This window comes from Leptidea sinapis, chromosome 17, assembly GCF_905404315.1.
Source record: "Leptidea sinapis chromosome 17, ilLepSina1.1, whole genome shotgun sequence".
NCBI classification, from domain to species: domain Eukaryota; kingdom Metazoa; phylum Arthropoda; class Insecta; order Lepidoptera; family Pieridae; genus Leptidea; species Leptidea sinapis.
The window spans coordinates 7,870,961-7,892,273 of NC_066281.1; the positions used below are offsets into that span (position 1 = coordinate 7,870,961).

Consider the following 21,313-nt stretch of genomic DNA (forward strand, 5'->3'; position numbering starts at 1 on the left):
CAATCTAACATAAAACGAAGCGTATGTTACAAAATTTGAAAGATAGCATTGAGTGTCAAGATGCGTCTCACACAAGCATCTAATAATTGCCGTAATAAAAAAGATATTGTTCTTAGGTATTGCGGTATCTAGTTGTAGCGCAGCGGAGGCCAGTCCTTAATCTAAGCATATATAGTTAATAATAATACAGTTAATTGGGCTGCGAAGAACGCTGATTAAAAATAGGTGTGCCGACTGCCGTGTGTCGAATGTCGAATGACGCAAGAACTTACTTTCTGTGATCACAAAACTTACTAAGGGCGGAGTGATTACATATTAATAATAATTCTTTATTTGCATAATTTGTGTATACAAGTTAACGAAAATATCCTATACGAATCAAAACATAGCCAAAAAGGGCATGCAAATTACATTACCTCCATGTCATTATATAATAATAAAACTATAAGATTACAAGCACATAATATTTCATTGTTACATTATATTAGCATCAACACAAAATATACATATTATGTAGTCAAAGTTAAACACAAGATTATAAAAAAAGAAGATCACAAATTTAAAAAGTCAGATACAGCATAAAAATTGTAATTAATTAGCCATTGATATAATTGAGTTTTAAAAGGACCGATATTCAACATTTTAATAGCATCAGGAAGTTTATTAATTATAAAGTTTCCAGATGAAATTAATGGCGCTTTTTGCTTTGACTTTAGTGTCAGCATAACGAAACTCTTGAAAAAAAAAACATTGCGTGCGTACAAAGTACACATGTCAGAAGTGAAACCTGCATGGTGCAAGAACTTCTAAACTGCATATGAATTCCTGATACGTGTTGCTAGGATGACACATTATTTCAACCGCTATGAAAGACATTCCTACCACCACTAATATACAGGATGTCCCAAAGTTATGGGACATGAAGGGAAAGTACCTTAAATATCGAAGATAGGCTATTTTACTGAAACAAGACTTTATGTTATTTTTAAAAAGTTAGTACTTCTGCATTCAAAGATTTTCGAAAAATTACTTGCGTCGTCTGGGAATCGAACCGACTGAAATGTAAAAAAAAACAACCCTACTTTTATAATGCCAATCGAAAGAATGGCCAAAAAATAATAAATCTTCTTAAGTAACATAGTATTTTAAAAGAAAGGAACATCGTAAAATGAATATTTTCCTACTTGGATGGGTACGAATGGACCGATTAGATGGCTGGCCAGATCCCCGGACCTTACACCATTTGATTTCTTCTTTTGTGGATACGTGAAAGATATGCTATACAAAAAACGATACGAGAACGTGGGCGAGTTACAAACAGAATTGTGCCATATCATATCGAGTATTCACCATAAAATGATAAGAAAATCAACAGGCAGCGGACTCATTAAAAGATTGGCGATTTGCGTAAGACAAGAGGGATCACATTTTGAGCATTTAATTAATTAATTTACAAAAAAATACACACTTAATTGACTACTTTCATTTTTTACATTTAAGTCGGTTCGATTCCCAGACGAGGCAAGTAATTTGTAGAAAATCTTTGAATGCAGAATTACTAAATTTTAAAGACATCATAAGGTTTTCTTTCAGTAAAATAGTCTATCTTCGATATTTAAGGTACTTTCCCTTCATGTCCCATAACTTTGGGACACCCTGTATATAATAATATGTTCTCCCGGTGTCTATGTAGTAATACGTCGTGCGCTTGGAGTCAGAATATATAAAGGTATACTCGCGCCATACTTAAGACAATCTCTTCTTTAACTATGATCGCCTGGTACCAAAACATTGTATTATGCTTCCTACTTCATTATCTATTATTATTATTATGTTATATTATGAATTGATGTGACTGCTCTTTTTACTGTCGCTTTTTCGTTTCATCGAGTTTCAAATCACAACGATGATAAAGAAGTTTTCACTTCAATAGTATGCATATTTCTGTCTCATTCTTTGCCGGCTTCATCCTACACATTTTTGTATTTGTGTCTCTTACCTGTCGTTTTTACCGTTGCATCCGGTTTGAAATCACAACGATTCTAAAGAAGTTTCACTTCAAAAAGCAATTGTATGAAACGTGCAGTCATTGATAAATTGACAGGTGACGGCTATAATCTTGTAAAAAACGGAGATAGCCGAAATCCACTACGATTTAAGTAACTGTTCGCTTTCAAACTTAGCCGGATTATACTTCGTCGCCATATTGTAATTACTATTATTTCAATGATAGTTTTAATTTTATGTAGTCGTAGTATTGTAAATATTGTTATAAGATTTGTTTTGATTAAATATATATTTATATTATTTCAAACTTATATCAAATCACTGCACGTTTCATACTAGACTAAATATCAATTTTTACTTTGCACAAATTTTTTCACATGCCCTTTGATTATTGTTTTTAAATTCACGCCGAAACTTATTGTGGTCAATGTCCAAGGAGAGAACAGTAACTACAATGTATGATCGACGTCTTACCTTAGTTTTACAAACCGGTTAATTTTTAGTTTATGATCACTGTTATGGCCAAGACCTACAAAATACTAGCGTATAGACTAAGAAAGTGTGTGAGAGAAAGAAGAACATCTCTAACGAATAGAAAAGGAAAGCGAATAGAAATTCTGACTGTAACCGATTATTGACAATTCGTAAGCAGTCAGCCGCTCTTGAAATTAGCAAATTATTATTTTGAATGTTTAACCACTAGCTAATACATTGACAAATCCTTGGTACGCATTACCGAATATAATAATAAACATAAGTCTATTTTGGATAACATTAACAGAAACAGAATCAAGAAGTGAAAAAAAAAAAAAAAAATTCTGAAAGAAGAGTTTGCGGACTACACATTATTACAAAAAGCCGTCTCCAACAATAATGTTTATTATATTATGTTTTGAGTATTATGATTTCAACATACTTATTATATTTAATAGTCGAAGTAGTTGTCGCTGTAGTCGCGACGGCCGCCTTCTTGAAGGTAGCTACTGAAAATCAGTGTTGGCTATTATTGGGCTTATATATGTCGCAGGGAAATGATAATAACAGAGATTTGGTCAATTCCCTAAGTGATTTGATCAAATCACGGAGTATGTTTATAGAACAACACGATTTTATCATTTCTCTAAACAAGTCAAATGCCAGGGTTGGTTCCGTGAAATGACAATGAGGGACGCGACTAGAAGAACTTAGGATGTAAAAGCGAGCATCAGACTTGAGTCATACCCCGACCCGGACAGGTTAGGTGGAACCCATTCGTGTTTTTTTTAATAATATAGGCCCCGCGAAGCGGGTCTTCTACTTGGCCTTTATAGGAACTTTTAGCTGTTTTGAGGTTAGGTTACATTAATTTGATTTTAAAGAGACTGGTGCGTTACCTTTTCATGGGAGTGGGGGAGTGAGCCAGCGGACAGAGGACATCTCCCTCCCTTCCCCTTCCCCCCTTCCCCCTCCTCCACCTGCGACACGATACTAAATTCATACCAAATTATGTCTAAGTCATACCAAATAAACTACTATTAATAGTCAAATCACTAGATTTGTTTCGAGAAATGATAATACCGTGCCGCCGAGATTTTATCAGATCACTGTGTTTATTGTATCCCTGCGACATATAACCAACCAATATGCTGAGTAGCAAGTTTTTGGAACAAAACACTGCAAACACCACCTTATTGTGTTGATATAGAATAAACCTTACTTTAGTTTTTTCTTTGGTTCTTAATGTATGTTAGTTTTAAGTAGATTAGATGCCTAATCATATTATTTTCGTTACATGGAATATCCCTGCGAGATCGAATCAGAAATGAGGAGATCCGTAGGAGAACCAAAGTCACCAACATAGCCCAGATGATTGCGAAACTGAAGTGGCAGTGGGCAGGGCACATAGCTCGGTACAGATGACCGTTGGGGCAGTAAGGTCCTCGAATGGCATTAAATTTAATCATTAAGAAAGATGTAATATAAACCATAATTTAATAAATGTCACAGGCTTATGCTATCTCATTGTTTATAAATGGAAATATATAACAAAATATTGGCGTGTTTTCGATTAAATTGTCATTGTTTGACGTCAAAGATGTTTACTTTCAATAAAATCTAGTCTATTCTGGAAATTACCGTCGATTTGTTCGTTAGTGAGTTGAATTTTCACGCACATATTACAAATATTCCACAACAAAACCAGGTATAATTTACTATATAGACCTGCTTATAATACCTGCCTAGATTATGATTATTTTATAGCAATAGCAATGACAGTACAATATTGTAAAGAGCGCAAAAAAAGAATGCTGGGAGAGTTTCTTGCGCCGCTTCTTATCTCACAGAGCGCCATTTGTTCCCGGAGCGGTAGTAGTATCTATTATATTACAAATGACATCAAAAAGAATTCTAAAGGAGTCAATTTTAAGAAAATAAATGCCTTTTATGCTTTTTTACGCCTTTTACCACACAACATAATATCACAACCACTAGGTACATACTACTACTACTAGATACATCTTAACAAGATGTCTACGTACTTTAGTTTGGTAAGTGCATCTAGAGACTTCTCTACCTACTTAGGTTAGGTACGAAGTAGGTATTGCTAGGACTTCATAAATTGAATAGACACATAAACAGACAGTAGGTTTTGGGAAACAGACATAAGTGCTGGTGTCTTATTCCACAAAAAACTGTTTTGTTGAATTAAATGCTGAAAGTATTAAGGTATTGTACATTAGGACAATAATCTTTAAACTTTACCAGCTCCTTTGCACAGCACGCCGGCTACATTATGGGTACCACAACGGTGCCTATTTCTGCCGTGAAGTAATGTTTATACATTACTGTGTTTCGGTCTGGAAACAATACAATAAACAGAAATAGCTAGTGAAATTACTGGACAAATGTCTCAAGGTGACAAGCCCAATTGTAGTGCCGCTCAGAATTTTGGTCTTTTCAAGAATCCTGAGCGGCACTACATTGTAATGGGCAGGACGTATCAATTACCATCAGCTGAACATCCTGCTCGTCTAGTCCCGTATTTTCATAATAAAAAAATCTACGAGTAGGTAGTATTACTGAGCTCTGAGAGTAGACATATGAGTTACAAGAGGCTTGGCAGCTGTAGTACGAGGGCTGCACTATAAGAATCGGGAATGGAATATTTCCACTGTTCCTGTCATATTAAAATCTTTTTAATTAAAAACTCCTTGGTTTTAAAAATCGAATACCATTTATTTATTTAAAAAAAGATTCTCGGTCTTGTGACCAAGGTCTTTTCAAACTTGCTTAGTCGTTGAGAAAATGGAATTGACTCGAGAAAATTCTAGAGCGATGATTAATTATGACTTTCGAAGTGGTTTAACATAAAAACAGTGTGTTGACCGGATGATTTCTGCATTTGGTGATGAAGCCCCATCCAAAACCACAATTTATCGCTGGTTTGCTGAATTTCAACGTGGACGTGTCAAGCTCAGTGATGATCCCCGTCAAGGTCGTCCAAAAACTGACCACTGACTCACCAAAGAAAACGTTGATGCTGTGCGTAACCTGATTGAGGAAGATCGACATGTGGCATACCGCGAAATTCAGGCAACTTTAGACATTGGCATGAGTCAAATACAAATAATCTTGCATGAACAATTAGGTGTAAAAAACTTGTTTTCCCGATGGATATCGCATTTGCTCTGTGAAGAGCAAAAAGCGGCTCGCGTTACGTGGTGCGTCAGAACTCTCGAAAGATTCCACGCAGGATCCTCAAATGCTGTATACAATATCGTATTAGGTGACGAATCCTGGATATACGCGTACGAACCCGAAACAAAAAACCAGTCACGAGTTTGGGTGTTCGAAAATGACTTAAAGCCAACAAAAATTGTTCGTTCACGGAGTGTTGCAAAAAAAATGGTGTCCAAGTTTGTCTCCAAAACCCGGCCATGTTGCGACTATTCCTATTGAGGGACAAAGAACGGTTAATGCAAAATGGTATGCTAGCATTTGTTTGCCACAGGTCGTTTCTGAACTCCGTAATGAGAACTGCAACCGCCGCATCATCCTCCATCACGACAATGCGAGTTCTCGCACCGCGCACAGAACAAAAGAGTTTTTAGAGCAAGAAAACATAGAATTATTAGACCATCCGCCGTATAGCCCCGAACCTAAGCCCTTATGATTTCTATACTTTCCCTAAAATAAAGAATAAATTGCGTGGTCATAGATTTTCATCACCTGAAGAAGCTGTGGACGCCTACAAAACGGCCATTTTGGGGACCCCAACTTCCGAATGGAATGGTTGCTTCAATGATTGGTTCCATCATATGGAAAAATGTGTCAAACTTCGAGGAGAATACTTCGAAAAGCAATAAATACATTTTTAAATAGTAATGTTGTGTCACTTCCTTGATTCCCGAAACTTTCAGTGCCGCCCTCGTATGATACAAAATATAGTCTAGTTGACCAGCTAATGTCAGGGTGTCGAATTTGTGTGACGGAGTGCGCGCGCATCGTTAAATTCACTCTGAAACTTCAATAGCACGTACAAAAGAATTTATATTTACTTAAATATATTACAAAGATTAATATAGTGTAGTCCGGGTTTTATCTCGCTGTCCGTGCAGTGTGACGTTTGAACACCTTGATCTTGATATACCTAGATCTAGATCAGGTTACACTTAGTTGTGTAACTATTATGCACTAACTAACTATGCGTAGTTATTAATATCTTATATCTTTAAATGAGCATTTCTTGTATATATATATATATATATAATTGGAATCTCGGAATCGGCTCCAACGATTTTCATAAAATTTAGTATAAAGGGGGTTTCGGGGGCTAAAATCGAGGGGGGTTTAAATCGATCTAGCTAGGTTTCATTTTAAAAAAATGTAGTTTTATCCGTTTTAATGAGAAACAGCTACAATAACTTTAGAATACAAAGGTAAATTTCGACACTATATACAAGACTATAGTAGCTCAGATGGGACTTTGGGTGATCCGGAAAGCAGAAGACCCGGTTCGAATCCAGATGTCCTATTAGTTTTTTTTTAAATTCAAGTTTGTACATTCTTAAAAATCCGAGCAAGGCTCGGTTGTCCGGATATTCATTATAAAACAATGATGTATGGGTTTCAAGTGGCCCTATTGAGGCGGATACATTGTACATTCTCCGCGCCTCTCCGCCACGTGTCTCGACACCAAATAGCACAAAGATGTATTTATTGATGACTGAGACCGACATATTTACGACGCTTGCTGTCTTCAGCTGCAATCGAAGTAGCAGCCCCAGCATTAAGTGACGTAACTTATACATGAGAAGGAGCCAGAGTATCGACGCAAGTTGAGTCCCACACCAGCGCCCTTCCCCGTGCCCAAGTAACCAGGATTATTCCACTAGGACGCTTAATAAAACAAATATTATGTATCTAGTTAACAATATATTTTGTCATCAACGGCAAACTTAACAACGAGCAAGAACATATTTTAATTATTAAATTAAATCAGCGTGGAGCGTACATTTTGTGTAGCATTACCAAATCCAACGAACAAGGATACGTCACTTATCTGTCTCAACAATTATTCCATTCTTCAGGCTTTATTCAGGTATAAGAAACATAAATGGACGGTATAGAATAGTTAAAAAACAAGGAAGATGATAAACAACAGCGTATATAAAAAGGGGGTTTGTGTAATGTAGGAATAACAGTTTAAATCTAATGACATGCCAAAGTTAACTAGAAATCTTGCCGCGTGTCATCTTTCCATAGATATCCTATCAACGTAATCTCGACCTTATTTCTCGGCGGTTAAAGTCGAGTATTATATAACTTGCTGATACATAAACAACCTGTTTACTTGTTAATTATTTCTAGATGATTTTTTATTCTTTATTACATTGTTCGGCATATTTCGAGAGTAATCCTTGATTGAACGTTCGCGGAGAACGATACAACAAGTGATGCAACTGCGATGTGAGAGTGTGTGTAATCATATTCATGCTTACAGACATCTTTAATGTGTAATAAATTATTTGCGGAATTATACTGGTGTTTTATATTTTATAACCTGTAGTCCTGACAGGAACCGTATAAGGTAACAGACAGACAGGTTACTCTATCAAAATATTAAAAAATACAATTTAAAAAGCACGTGAATAAAATCTTAAGATAAAACGTTTTTTGTATTTTTATTTTCATGTTAACTCTCATTTATTCTCTCTGTTTTAATGTATTTCAATAATATACGACTATAAATGATAATAATTATGGCATAAAAACATTGTATTTTGTTTTATTCTCGTTGTACTGAAAAATATTGTATTTTTTACTTCTTAATGTATGTATAACTTTAATAGTTGTTAATCTTTCTTTTTCATCGATGTATTATATCTAGTAACACTATAAAATCACTTCGTGGGTCAATGGGATTTGTTTTCACTAGAAATTAATTTAATACTGTACATCGCAATTGTAAAATGTATTCTGGAAACTGTTTTGTTATCCCAAAGAAATAAAATAAATGAGTATGCATACAACAGCGGTGCGACAATATCTACGCCTTCGCAGGCAAGCAGTGTTTGACATTTGTATGGTTAACTATTAGGTTTTTATGGGAATGTTCCGTAGAGAGCAGTTGGCTCAGTTTATGTAAGGAAGATATATTATATATGTCTTACGGCTGTTCCCAATATACTATCTATAGATAGATATAAATTACCACCTTCTACTGTCAGTAATTAGCTGTCAATAATCTTAAGCTGTCCCAATATACCCGATAAGTCATTCTTATCGCCTTATATTGGGACGCGTGAATTGCAATTTCCATACAAACTTCTATCGCTGGTAAGCTATACGTCGTCCCATTGACAGACAGCGTGTACGGACAAGGTTACCGTCGATAACTTTATTGGGAGAGAAAACTCAACGATAGTTATGATTTTTATCTCAATTAAGAGATAGACTAAATATTGGGAACGGCCGTTAATCTTATCAAAACGTCTTAACACGTACTAGAAGGTATTAATGACATGTCAACTTGAGACCCGATAGTCTTTCGTTCGTCAATGGGCTTATCTAGTTAACTTTGACGAGTCACTTTGATTATATTATTACACTGCATTGTTTAAACATTAATTTAATTCAGTATTATTTTATAATTAAGCACAACTGTAAAGGCAGCTTCGCATCATTGTATTGTGCAGTTGACTTACTTTTATGACAATTTTTATTGTAAAAGTCTATTCACACAGATTTCCTAATATAGCAACCACAACGATAGAATAAATAAGTTATTATTTGTTTGTACATAAATAAATTATAGTAATATCGGTATGATCTATAAGTCGGTCTCGATATATAAGGTGCCAAACACAATTTTGAGTGATACAAAGCCGTTTTTGAGCAACGGAGGCAAATTAATTAGATAATTGACCTTAGTAGCCTTTTTAGGAAAAGCCAGTTTTATGGAGTAAATACTTGAAGACTATTATGTGTTTTTTTTTTTTAATTTGATTACCAATGTCTTGGCTATAAAACATTGTGAGATCATAATGTTTAACAAATTTTTAATATTTCACATCGTCGGTTAATAAAAAGCAATTAAACTAATTTTATTTTATAAAATTTAAGTATTATCATTTAAACAAGTAAACTTATACTACATTAAAATACTAAAATATAATATTAATGATTGCTTTCTCGAATGAATTGACTCTATTCACAAATATGAAATAACGTAAGACTTACAATATAATATTAATAAATCTAAGTTGAACAAATTTTGTTTGAAATGTACGAAAATTGCTCGAATATTAACAGACTTTGTTTCTATAGTACTAGGTACTTATAATATAAGGAAAATGTAGTTAAATTATAACTAATTTTTAAAATATTTTTCAGAATAAAATATACACAAATTGACTCCAACGCATAATAAACTAATTATTGATAATTGGTAACAAATATTTAGAATAGGTCGAGAAGTTTCTAGACTATGTAATAATCGTAAGAGCCTCACATACTGGTATGAAACACTATTATTACAAAACCATAAATTAAAAAAAAAAAAAACACGGTTTGTCTTTTAACTGTGTCTTTTCACAAACTACAAACAATTCCTTATTTTCACAATGTATTTGTAATAAGATATATATTTCTGCCATTTCAGTAAACTTCTTAATATGTATCGGCTGGCTTGGCTATATTACCTCCCGGCCAATTCTCGTTACCTCCTTGCGTGATCCATGATTTTAATTAGATGGTAACTTAGTACTTTAGCCGTCACAAATTTAACTTATATGTACCTACTTAAGCACAAACAGCATAAAATAATGTTATATGACAATGTCCTAACAGCGTATTTATAATTTAGATATATTCATATAAATACTTATAATTATTAATATTTTTACATTATTCAGATTAAAAAATGAAGTTTTAATAACACTATTGCAATATTAAATTAACAGCTGAATATTGCATCTTCACAGTAAATTATATATAACACAATTGTTTTATCAAATTCTAATTAAATAGATAATATATATAAATACTAGTAGACGCGACAGACGTTGTTCTGTACATAATGAACTATACAATAATATTAATAACTTCAAGAATTATTTCGTAAAATATGCTCCCTGCTGTTATAATGAAATTGTTTCTCAGCAGAACTGTCACACCGCGTGTCAATAAATTCTCTCATGGAAAATATGTCCATACAAAACAAATATTGGAAATAAAAATAATTATGGGTCCCAAATAGAAAACAAAACTATCCTATCGCTCAAGTTGGACTGAGATACACTCTATGAAGTAATCCATATTTAAATCCGTTCATTAGTTTAGGAGTCCATCGCGGACATACAACGTGTCACGTAATTTATATATATATTAAGATAATGAAAGCTTATTTTGAGATATCGCAGTTAATGCTGACAACAGTTGATAAGTTGTTTTATAGATTACTGTAAGTTATAGAGGTTACTGTAATTTATGAAATGAGACTATTTTACAAATTCCTAATTGCAAGTTGTTAAAAATTTTTTCGTAGTTACTCTGATAAATATGTATTTTAAGCTAATGCGTAATCTATATAAAGAAAATCTTCGAATAGATTGTATCCCTGTTTAAAAATAAGTCAAAAAATCTTTTGGTTGAGTTAAAATAGTGTCATTTCATAGATACAATTGGTTTTTTACCATAGAAATCTAAAGAACCTTCTTATTTAGACTTCTATGGTTTTGAGAATCTGTACATTTCGGTCTATATTGCTTTTGGCACTAACATGAAGTTATATTTTGTATTTTACATTAATATATTTACAGTTCACAAAATATCAAACTGTTTTATTTACACTAGGAAAAAACTTGAGTACAATACATATATCTAAGTTATAGTAATTATATAAACATATTTTAACATCTAAGTTGTTGTATTTATAAATATATTAAGTAGCTGACTTATTTAAGTATGTATAAGCTTTAGCAAGGATGAACTAAACTACTTAAGATAATAACTTAACAGATGAAATGACATCAGCAATTTATTGAAATATTATTTGTTCATGTATATTTTATCACGACTTCTGTTTCAGATAAATTATTTTCAAGCTGTGACAAAATGTGCCATCATATTATAAAACTTATTTTCACGTAACACAATTCTAAGTTACATTACTTAAGCATGAATACAAGCGGAATATTACTCCGATATGGAAATAACGAACTAAATATAAGCTCACAGAGATTGACATCGACAACGAGGATATAATTCCAACTAACAACTAAACATAATGTCAAAAACTCTTTGCCCACGTCGATTTTCATTACATCGATAGCCGTAATCGATTTCAAGAATAATAATCAATAAATTCTGTTCATAGCGCATCGATGATTGATACCATCGCGAGCAGCGAGTGTTTGACATAAGTGTAACATAAAATTATTTAGTTTACACGCATTATTAACTACACGAGTATATAACTATATAAAAAATTTGAGTGGGCTAAGTCCCTCTCCGCCATAACTTCTAAACTCACCGATTTCCTACCATATGGAATGACATGCCGCAAACATATCGCTCTCCTAAGCAAACTATGTACGTTGCTACTTGATACTCGATAGCAAGTTGAAAAAATTCTCTTTCTATTCATAATATTTGCTTAGTGCTGCGCTTATGCTGCAAGCTCTGCTCTATGCTGACATGAAGATGCTCTATGGTCTAATTCTACCGTCGATACAACGAGCTGAGATGAGATGACCCGCGTATTATCTGGATGCAACGCTGATGGCACATGGATGACGTTGATGATTTCATGATCCCAGAAATGGAAATGCAAGCTCTAAACCAACGTGAGATGTTTTACTACAAAAGCAATCGCGTAATTATGTTCGATATTGAAATATTTAAATAAAATACACTTTGAAACGTTAAAACTGAATTTTAACATTATTATGATTTCGGCAGTTCAAGAAATGTCTGTAGCCCTGCTCTCGTAACAACTTGAGAATATGATCGAAGCGACCATATGCTAAAAGTTAAATTTGGTATTCTTGTAACACAAATTGGCAGTTCAGTTCCGAATGTGATGAAGTTACGTTCCGATTTAGGGAAATCGTATGATGCGTATTCTCGTAACAGGATCGCATGTCAATTGTTGTAAGATGCTTAATCACTGACATGTATATATATCACTGGACAGGCTGTTCCATATGTTTGACAGCAAATTATTTGTGCCTTTACCAACAGGATGGAGAAGGTTAGCGCGAGATAGAGATAAGTGGCAGAAACTGGGGGAGGCCTATGTCGAAAGACAACCTGACCAATAAAGTGGTTGCTTTACATTAACATAATTTTATTTAATTTTACTTTTTAATAGATTTAAGAAATGTTTAATAAGTAGTATATAAGTTCAAATGCATGGTCAGTGAATAAAGGCTTTTATTATTATATTTGTGCCTATTTGAAGCGCCACTCGCGAGCGTCCAGAGAACTAATTTTGATATATAATACAAATGGCTGCCAGAAAAACGTACAGTAATCTAAATTATTATTGCATTTTGAATTAATTTCGGTCGTTTTCCTAGTTAATTATAATTCAGGAATCTACGTGATAATGTACTTACAATTTTTTTTTGTAAATAGTTTTCCTATCGTCTATCGATGTTTTAGTACCACAGACTCTCGTTATGGCCATCAGCGCCAAAATGGCGAATATCAAACAGACACAATAGCACTTTGACAGCCGCAGTCCAGTGGTAAATAGTGAAGGTCAGTGTTCTATAAAATTTTGACGTTTGGTTGAGTTGACAACTTAAAACATCATAATATAATAGATCATAGATAACCCCTTTAATAGAAGTAGAAATATTTTGTATTTGGTAGAACAATATTGGGAACTTCGTGCACGCTTGTCGTTCAACTGTGACGCGCTGCTCCGATTCAGTTCCAGGGAAATTATAGGAGAATATTAGTCTAGAGTAAACCGTGAATAAGATCGGACCTTAACGTCAATGATTTTAAAATTACGAGAATAACACCGCTGTAAGTTTTGCGTTAGCGGGGAAAAATAAATAGTAAGTGATAAAATTCAGTTGTAGTTACAAGAGTTTGTACCCGTTAAAGGATATTTTATTTAAATGTGTGTTCTCTCGTTAATCGAATGTCATAACTGTTATCGAATGATTTATAACTTGTTTTAAGCACCAATACCAATCTATGCAATCTAAGTTCTATACGACCGTCTCTTAATAATTTCTACAATCTCGTGTGTCGAGGCGTGTGATAATTTAGCGTGACTTTATGAGTATTTAAACATGATACTTTATATCTTTTCAACAAAAGAAGTATATTCTTTTTTTTATAAAATTCAGTCACCACCTACGTTTAAATTTGTAATTTCTAATATCTAGAAAACAGTTTCAAAAATTTAGCATTTTATTTTCAGCCTACCCATAATCCCTAGAAAGTTGGGAGATTTTATTCAATATCATTTATATATTTTATCAACACAATCGCCTCCCTTGTGCCATTTAGATTGCCTTGTCTTATACCTGCGTGAGATATTCTCATAACAGTCCGTTGCAACGTCAGATTTTGTAGAGCTAACGTTTGACGCTCGACGCCTGTCATACTGCATAGCAATGTTTCATTGTGAACATATTGCTCTGTAACATATGTCAGGCGTTATCTTTAGCGTAGCGTTTAGAAGAGCATGTGACAGCGCAGGTTGGAGTTGGCTATTCCGTGATGAGAGCGGTGAGGTCGACCCCCAAGGTCGCGTTGCCCGACGCGGCCGGAGGGTCGCTGGCGGGGAGGGACAGTAGATGTTAGGCCTCCAAAAAGATCAGCGCGGTCGGCTTCGGTTCTAAATTGGACTTTTTCGCCTCCACGACTAAGAATTCAATTTCCTGTAATCAATACACATTTCATGTTAATCTGAATGATAATACCTTATTCTAATTCAAATTCAAATATTTTCATTCAAAATAGGATGTGACATCACTTATTGAAAGTCAAAAACTACCACCCATTCCAAAATGAATGCCTCAGACCTGAGAAGAACGAGCGCAACAAACTCAGCGGGCTTTTTTTTTTCATCGAAAAAATATGTTTACGAGGTAATATTGTACAACTAAACTTATTATTTAATAGCCTGAGGGCGGTCACTCCATTCCCAATCTGGGGTATCATTAAGAAAGTTATTTATGTTATAGCAACCTTTACCACACAAACGTTTAGATAATTTATACGAATAGATAGACCCTCTTGCTGCTAGAGAACCAATGAAAACAGCCCACATTTATTATATTAGTGTGCGTGACAAGATAAAGTGTTAACTTAAAGATATTTGAAATAGTAACGGAATAATCGCCTGATCAAACTTAACGATTACATCTGTATATATCGTGTAACGGTCCTAAATCTGACGCTCTCGTGTAACGCTAAAATTTGACGCTTAGCTCGGTTGGAGAGCCCTACGTCCGTATATACGCTTCGCTTCCAAATATAACAGATTTGAATGGTAACTGTAGGCTGTACTTATATCAAAACATTATATTGTGATTGTAGTATTAGCGAGGTCGTGGGTCGAGCGTTATGATCCACATTCTACCAACGTGTCACCGTTACGACTCCTAAGTCTACTATCGCCTTTGATTTAATTATTTTACGTTTTTATTGTCCACTAACATGCTCGTCTAACTGCGTTGTTTTTATTTTAAACAGCAAACAGCCGTGACTTGCAGATTCTACTTTTAATGACAATGATGCGGCGTTGTTAGCTCGTTACCAAAGTGTCACACGACTACAATATATCTGGACCTCGCTGGAACGTGAATCCACCTCCCGTTCCCCTTTCCCGCTCTCGCTCGTCCTGTTGGGTCAGTACGGTTTGCAGTTTCAATACAGTTAGGTACATGTCGTGATATTTTCGTGATATCACTGTTTGTTTTGAAGTTTTCACTGTCGCGTTTTGACTTTTCTTGTTAATAGTTCTGTAGTTTCTGTTATTCTGTAAATCTTTCATCATTATTATAATTGAACAGAACATCTATACATCAGTCAATAATACAGAAAAAATAAATCGAAGTCTATTTAATAATATAAATATTACAATTAAAATGTTTTTACTCAAAATAATTTTATTCCCAATTAAAATCACCCATTTGAAATAATGTGCCTAAGACTTGAGCAGAACGAAGTGGCAATAAAGCATCTTAAAATGGCGTTTTAATCATTAAATAAGACGAAGAACTATGAAAGTCATTGCATTCCGACCACAAAATACACCCTTGAGCAATAATACATAGAGCTTTGATACATACTGGTTTATCTCTTTGCGCGAATGACTCTGCAATAAGCCTCGCGACTTCTTGGTGTTGCAGCCCTTCAACGCGCTGCCCATCCACCGCAAGTATCAACTGACCAACCTCCAGTCCTCCCGCCTCAAATGCTGATCCGTGCTCCTGAAACAGCAAAAATAATTTATAAAACAGCGAAAATAGAAGCCTGCAGCATCCACGTGGAGGCTATAAGCAGGAATACATATACTCAGGAATTAGATTTTTTTTTGTTTTTTATGAAAATAAGGCACGAGTCAAGTAGTATGTTCAGCCGATGGTAATTGATACTACCATTCCCCATTACAATGCAGTGCCGCTCAGGATTCTTGAAAAACCCAAAAATTCTGAGCGGCACTACACTTGTGCTCGTCACCTTGAGACATAAGATATTAAGTATCATTTGCCCAGTAATTTCACTAGCTACGGTGCCCTTCGGACTGAAACACCGTTAACACATTACTGCTTCAAGGCAGAAATAGGCACCGTTGTGGTACCCATAATCTAGCCGGCATCCTGTGCGACGGAGCCTCCCACTGGTAGATAAATTCGAGGTTATACAAACGCTATCTACTATGCTGCAACCTGTCAAAATCTCTGTTACTCTTAACTTTCAATCTACTGCCGTTGTACAATTTTGATTATTCTGATACTATTTTTTTATACCATTATAATTTAAATAAAACACCTTTAAAGAATTAAAACGCGTGTTTTGTATCTGTTTTTACATTAGATTTTTTTGTAAAAGATACATTTTTATTTTTATTTTAGTTACCATGGGACATGTCCCGAAAACGAGATCTGCAACGGTCTTTAAACGTCGGGTTAGCTAAAATAAAATAAAAATGTAACATTTACAATTACAATTACACACGTTTAATACTTAAAATGTGTTTTATTTAAATGTGTAACACTCGCGTTAATCAAAGAAAATACATTTATAATTATCAAATAAGATATTCAGATTGGATGACTGACTTGCTCAAACTTATAGAACAAACGATAAACACATGAAATGAAAAACAATTGAGTAATGCTACCAACACACGTCTGCATAAACCGTGATAATAATATACATATTATTATCACAGTTTCAAAGGCTACAGCCTATCTAGCCAAGTTTCATACGAATAAGCTGAAATCTATAGAGTTTACTAAGACATTGCTCAGACTTTACTCACGTTAAACTTAGCTAAGTGTTAGCATAAACTTTGATTTCGTTTTTATTGTCATTTGAAAGTTGAAATTATACTGTGCATAAGCCAAGATAGACGAATACAAAAGTCAATTTCGAGTTTTATCACAATTAGCAAAGTCTTACGTAAGTAAAGTCTCAGTTCGCTCTATACAACTCAGTCTAAGTGCTATAATAGTATAAAAATGAGTTTCTTTTAATTAACTCCATGCAATCCCCCTTGCGGGTAAATTTTCGTAAAATGCGTTCTTAGCTGTCTTCTACTCGACGAAAGGGATTTTCCTACCAAATTTCAACTCCTTGGGCTATTTGGTTCTAGAGATCGTAATGAGTACATAGATGGTAATCTCTTATTTAAATATAGATTATTCAATGTAGACTATATCTATTTATAAGATATTAGAAAAAAAACGTAATACTTCTACCAATAACTAAGATTTTAATTCATATTATTGACGACAAGGCGATATCTACTCAATTCAAATAGTTTTATCCAATGTTGGTTTTGAAGTCCCTTATTGATCATCACCTAGGTATCCGATATTGGAAGAAAATGAACAAGAAACTCAGCAGTTTAATTTTAGACATATCTATTTGTTGCAATACTTACATGAATATTAATAATTCTGGGCAACGGATGTTTAGTGTTTGCACCTCCTTCTATTGCAATACCAAGTATTGGTTTCGTCTTTTTCACACTAATGTGCAAATTGCCATGATGATCTGGTACTACCCTCGCAGTCCGATTCTCATCCATTGCTTGTTCTCCGTGTTGCAACCTCTGCATAGATTGATGTCTTCTGATGCCACCTCTGTCTTCTAACAACGCACCGCCTTCTTCTTTCATATCGAAGCTTCTCGACAGCTTATGTGCAAGTTCCTGAAGGTAAGGTATCCATTCAATCGAAATAATATGGTGGTTAAGGTTAATATTGACAGGCAATGATACGTTCTACACATATAGACAAATCACGTCGAATAAAAACAAAACAGAAAAATGGAACATGCCACAAATTACACTATAATAAACTACATTGCCGCATTAACTCCAGTTGTTGAAAATATGTTTGGTCAATAAGCAGCAATGTAATTCAATTATTCAGTTAAGATTATGTACGTTGAATTTAAAACCCGATTAGGACAGTCACAGTTGACACATAGTCGTGTGTGAACGAGAAAAGTGTGCTTACATTGTCTGCAGTACGCTTTTGGCGTTCCGCTATCAGAGTGCGAATGATATGTCCTTATATGTGTGTAGAACGTCATTGTTGACAGATTTAAAGTATGGTGTGTTTGTGTATTAGTTTCAGTGTTATTTTGTTCCAACTTACCAGTATATTATTCTTATACCACATAACTGGACTGCAACACTACTTCTAACAATAATCTAACAGGCATTAACATAATTACAAGTCTAAGGTTTGTTACACAGTTTTGTATTCGCAGCTGGGTGGCAGATGGCGGTACCACATCAACTTGACTGGTCAGTGGAAACACTTACAACCTTGTGCCCCTCAGTTACGTAAATTTCAGTGAACACATGTCGGATGTATCAAGAAGCTGTAAGTGCGGTGTGAGTACGAGGCTTAGAATCATGCTGTTCGGTCACTCGGTGGCGTGGCACAAAGGTATTTTACAAGTGTCGATTGGAGACATAAGGAGTAGTATCTTTACAACCAATTGATAAGGGTTTTTGTAAACAGAGCCAATAATATTTATGGTAACTGCACTGCAAATCAACTAATAGTAACAGAAATACGAAGCATGGAAAACATTCTCAAACTAACGAAATCGATCGACATACTAAAGATTTGTATGGCTCATGCACTACGTTGTAAATGGGATTAATGCGTTTGTATCGCGGTGGCTTCTGTTTGTTACTTGATAGAGAAACTATAAATGCTAAACTCAATTATTGCCCTGACGTAAATGTGTCATAAAGCATGCACCGTGTCGAAATGATCAACTTCTAAAACGCTAATCTAACCAAATCCGTACTTAACAACAAAAGAAAAGTGTACACAGAATCTACACCGAATCCAGCAAATAAACATCGTAACCGAACTTCAATACAAATTGTGCATATAAATAAAGTGAAAGAAGACATTAAAAGTTCTAACATCAAGCATTATTTCGTATTTCAAAGCGGAGAATTTGGAAAACAGTTTATCATTTGTTTTAAAGATCGTGCAAGTATCGTCAATGTGCTAGGACAACGGCTGATAACCGAGGGCTGAAGATCGGGCCACTTACTAGAGGTCGTCCCCAGTACCACGACTTAACTTTCTCCGTCCAGCCACCGAGTGATGAGCGCAGACCCTCGAGATATCCACACTGAAACATCATACTCTCTCAGCACCGATCTACTGCACTCCAGGATGCAACTATACTAATAACGCTACATCTTCATTAGCTAAAATCTATCAGTCTTAACAAATATGGAACCACTCGAAAAATATAGATTCTCTGTTCTATTTACAATAACGCTAACTACAATAATGCTATTAAATATAAATTATGAAAACTAAGCGATATGAAAACATACCTGATCCTTTAAATATAAATAATTGGGTTTGCATGTAACAAAAACACGACAGCGTTAGTTAGAGGAAGGGTTTTGAATTGGGAAAGTTGTGAGCACAAACGTGTAGCCAATCAAAAGTGTCCATTGTTCATTTTGTCAACTTCCCACCGTTCGTGTGTTCCGTGAATAATTGTCTGGTGTATTTTTTATTTACATAATTTTTAATAAAACCTTTCTCATTTCAAGGCTCTTAAATGTTAATCTTGATTTTGTATGTAATACTAGCCGTCGTCCCTGATGCCCATTTATTAATAAGACTTCACTGTCTGTCCGCCTGTTCGTCTGTCAATGAAATAGTCATGTTACTACTATTGCTGCTATATCAAGAAATAACAGAAAATGGCCGCCGTGCAAATATATTTTTCTTTAATGCCAAGGTGTTTAATGTCTTCTACGATGGTTTGAAAACCTTTGTACATACGACTCAACTATTTTAGTTCCGTGCCTCAAAAGAAAAAACGGAACCCTTATAGGATCATTTTCTGGTTCATCCGTCGTCCGTCCGTCTATCTATCAAGCTCCTTTATCTCAGGAGCTCGTGAAGGTATTGATCTTAAATTAAAACGATATACTTGAGTCTATAGTCTATTGAAGTTGTGAAAAAATCACACTTCTAAGTTACCGTAAACAAAATATGATATTGCCATTTATGCCGCAAAAAACGTCTATTTCACCACTTTAAAGTGAATCAAAATTTATAGGGTTATTTCCGTTGATCTAGACCTATGAAGTTTGACATATAATACCGTGTTATACTACAAGTATAGGGAAAAGTCTGTAAACTTTAAATTTTTTAATTAAATCATAAAATGCAAGGAACGCATAATATTTTAGCTTCTTCTTCTTCTTGAGGTGCCATCTCCTACCGGAGCTCGGCTATCATTAGTGCTATTTTTATCTTTGAAACAGCGGCTCGGAACAGGGATCTTGTGCTAAGGCTTAAACCACGAAGTACGCCTTCTTCCGGGTGGACGCTTTTCCTGAATTTTCCTGAAAAAGCGTCCACCCTTTTCCTGGAGTTGCAGCAGGTCGTATTTAACATTACGCATTATGAGACCCAAGTACTGCAACTTGCGTTTCATGATAGTTTTCAAGATCTCTACTATTTTGTTCATTATCTGCAAAACTCTTTCATTCGATATTCTATCCGTCCACGATATCTTCAGAATTCTTCTACTTTCTTCAGTATTTATTTGTTTATTTTTTTTATTGTATTTGTTATTTGTGTACAACAACGGCCTATAACCAATTACACTTATTAACACAGAATATAATATTGTTTACAAATATAATTAAAAATAACATAAAATTCAATTAACAATAAAATTTAAACAATGTCAAAAGTAATAAGAAAATTTTAAATATACACAGATGTTGATACAACGCACGAATCAAAGTCGTGTCAACAGTTGTCAATCGTCGTCTCAAAAAAATAACATAATGGATTAGTCAAATAGAACAATTCGTAATAATAATAGCAGAAAAATAATAATAAAATGGTATTAACAATAATAATTCCTATTTGTAACATCGTAAATGTAGTCAAAGTGTCTCACTGAACCTCTGACAAACATTCAAGACTTCCTTCCATGCATCCGCAAATAGTCAAAGTCAGGAAAGGCTTCCAGCAGCGCACTGAGGGCAGTGAGGGAGCGCGGAATGGGGGAGCTGGCAAGTGAAACTGTCCGACAGAAAGGGACAGCAAGGAGA

General features: G+C 34.6%; 1 protein-coding gene across 1 annotated transcript in view; it reads right to left on the reverse strand.

Moving 5' to 3' along the window:
- Positions 1–7,402: 7,402 nt before the first annotated feature.
- LOC126969134 (whirlin) overlaps positions 7,403–21,313 on the reverse strand; it is a 177,486-nt gene continuing 163,575 nt past the window's right edge. The window contains exons 14-16 of the mRNA XM_050814445.1: positions 17,630–17,899; positions 15,810–15,950; positions 7,403–14,393 (exon numbers count right to left, since the gene is read on the reverse strand). Coding sequence (XP_050670402.1) covers positions 14,313–14,393; positions 15,810–15,950; positions 17,630–17,899 — 492 coding nt within the window. The 3' untranslated portion in view covers positions 7,403–14,312. The remainder of the gene's footprint in view (positions 14,394–15,809; positions 15,951–17,629; positions 17,900–21,313) is intronic.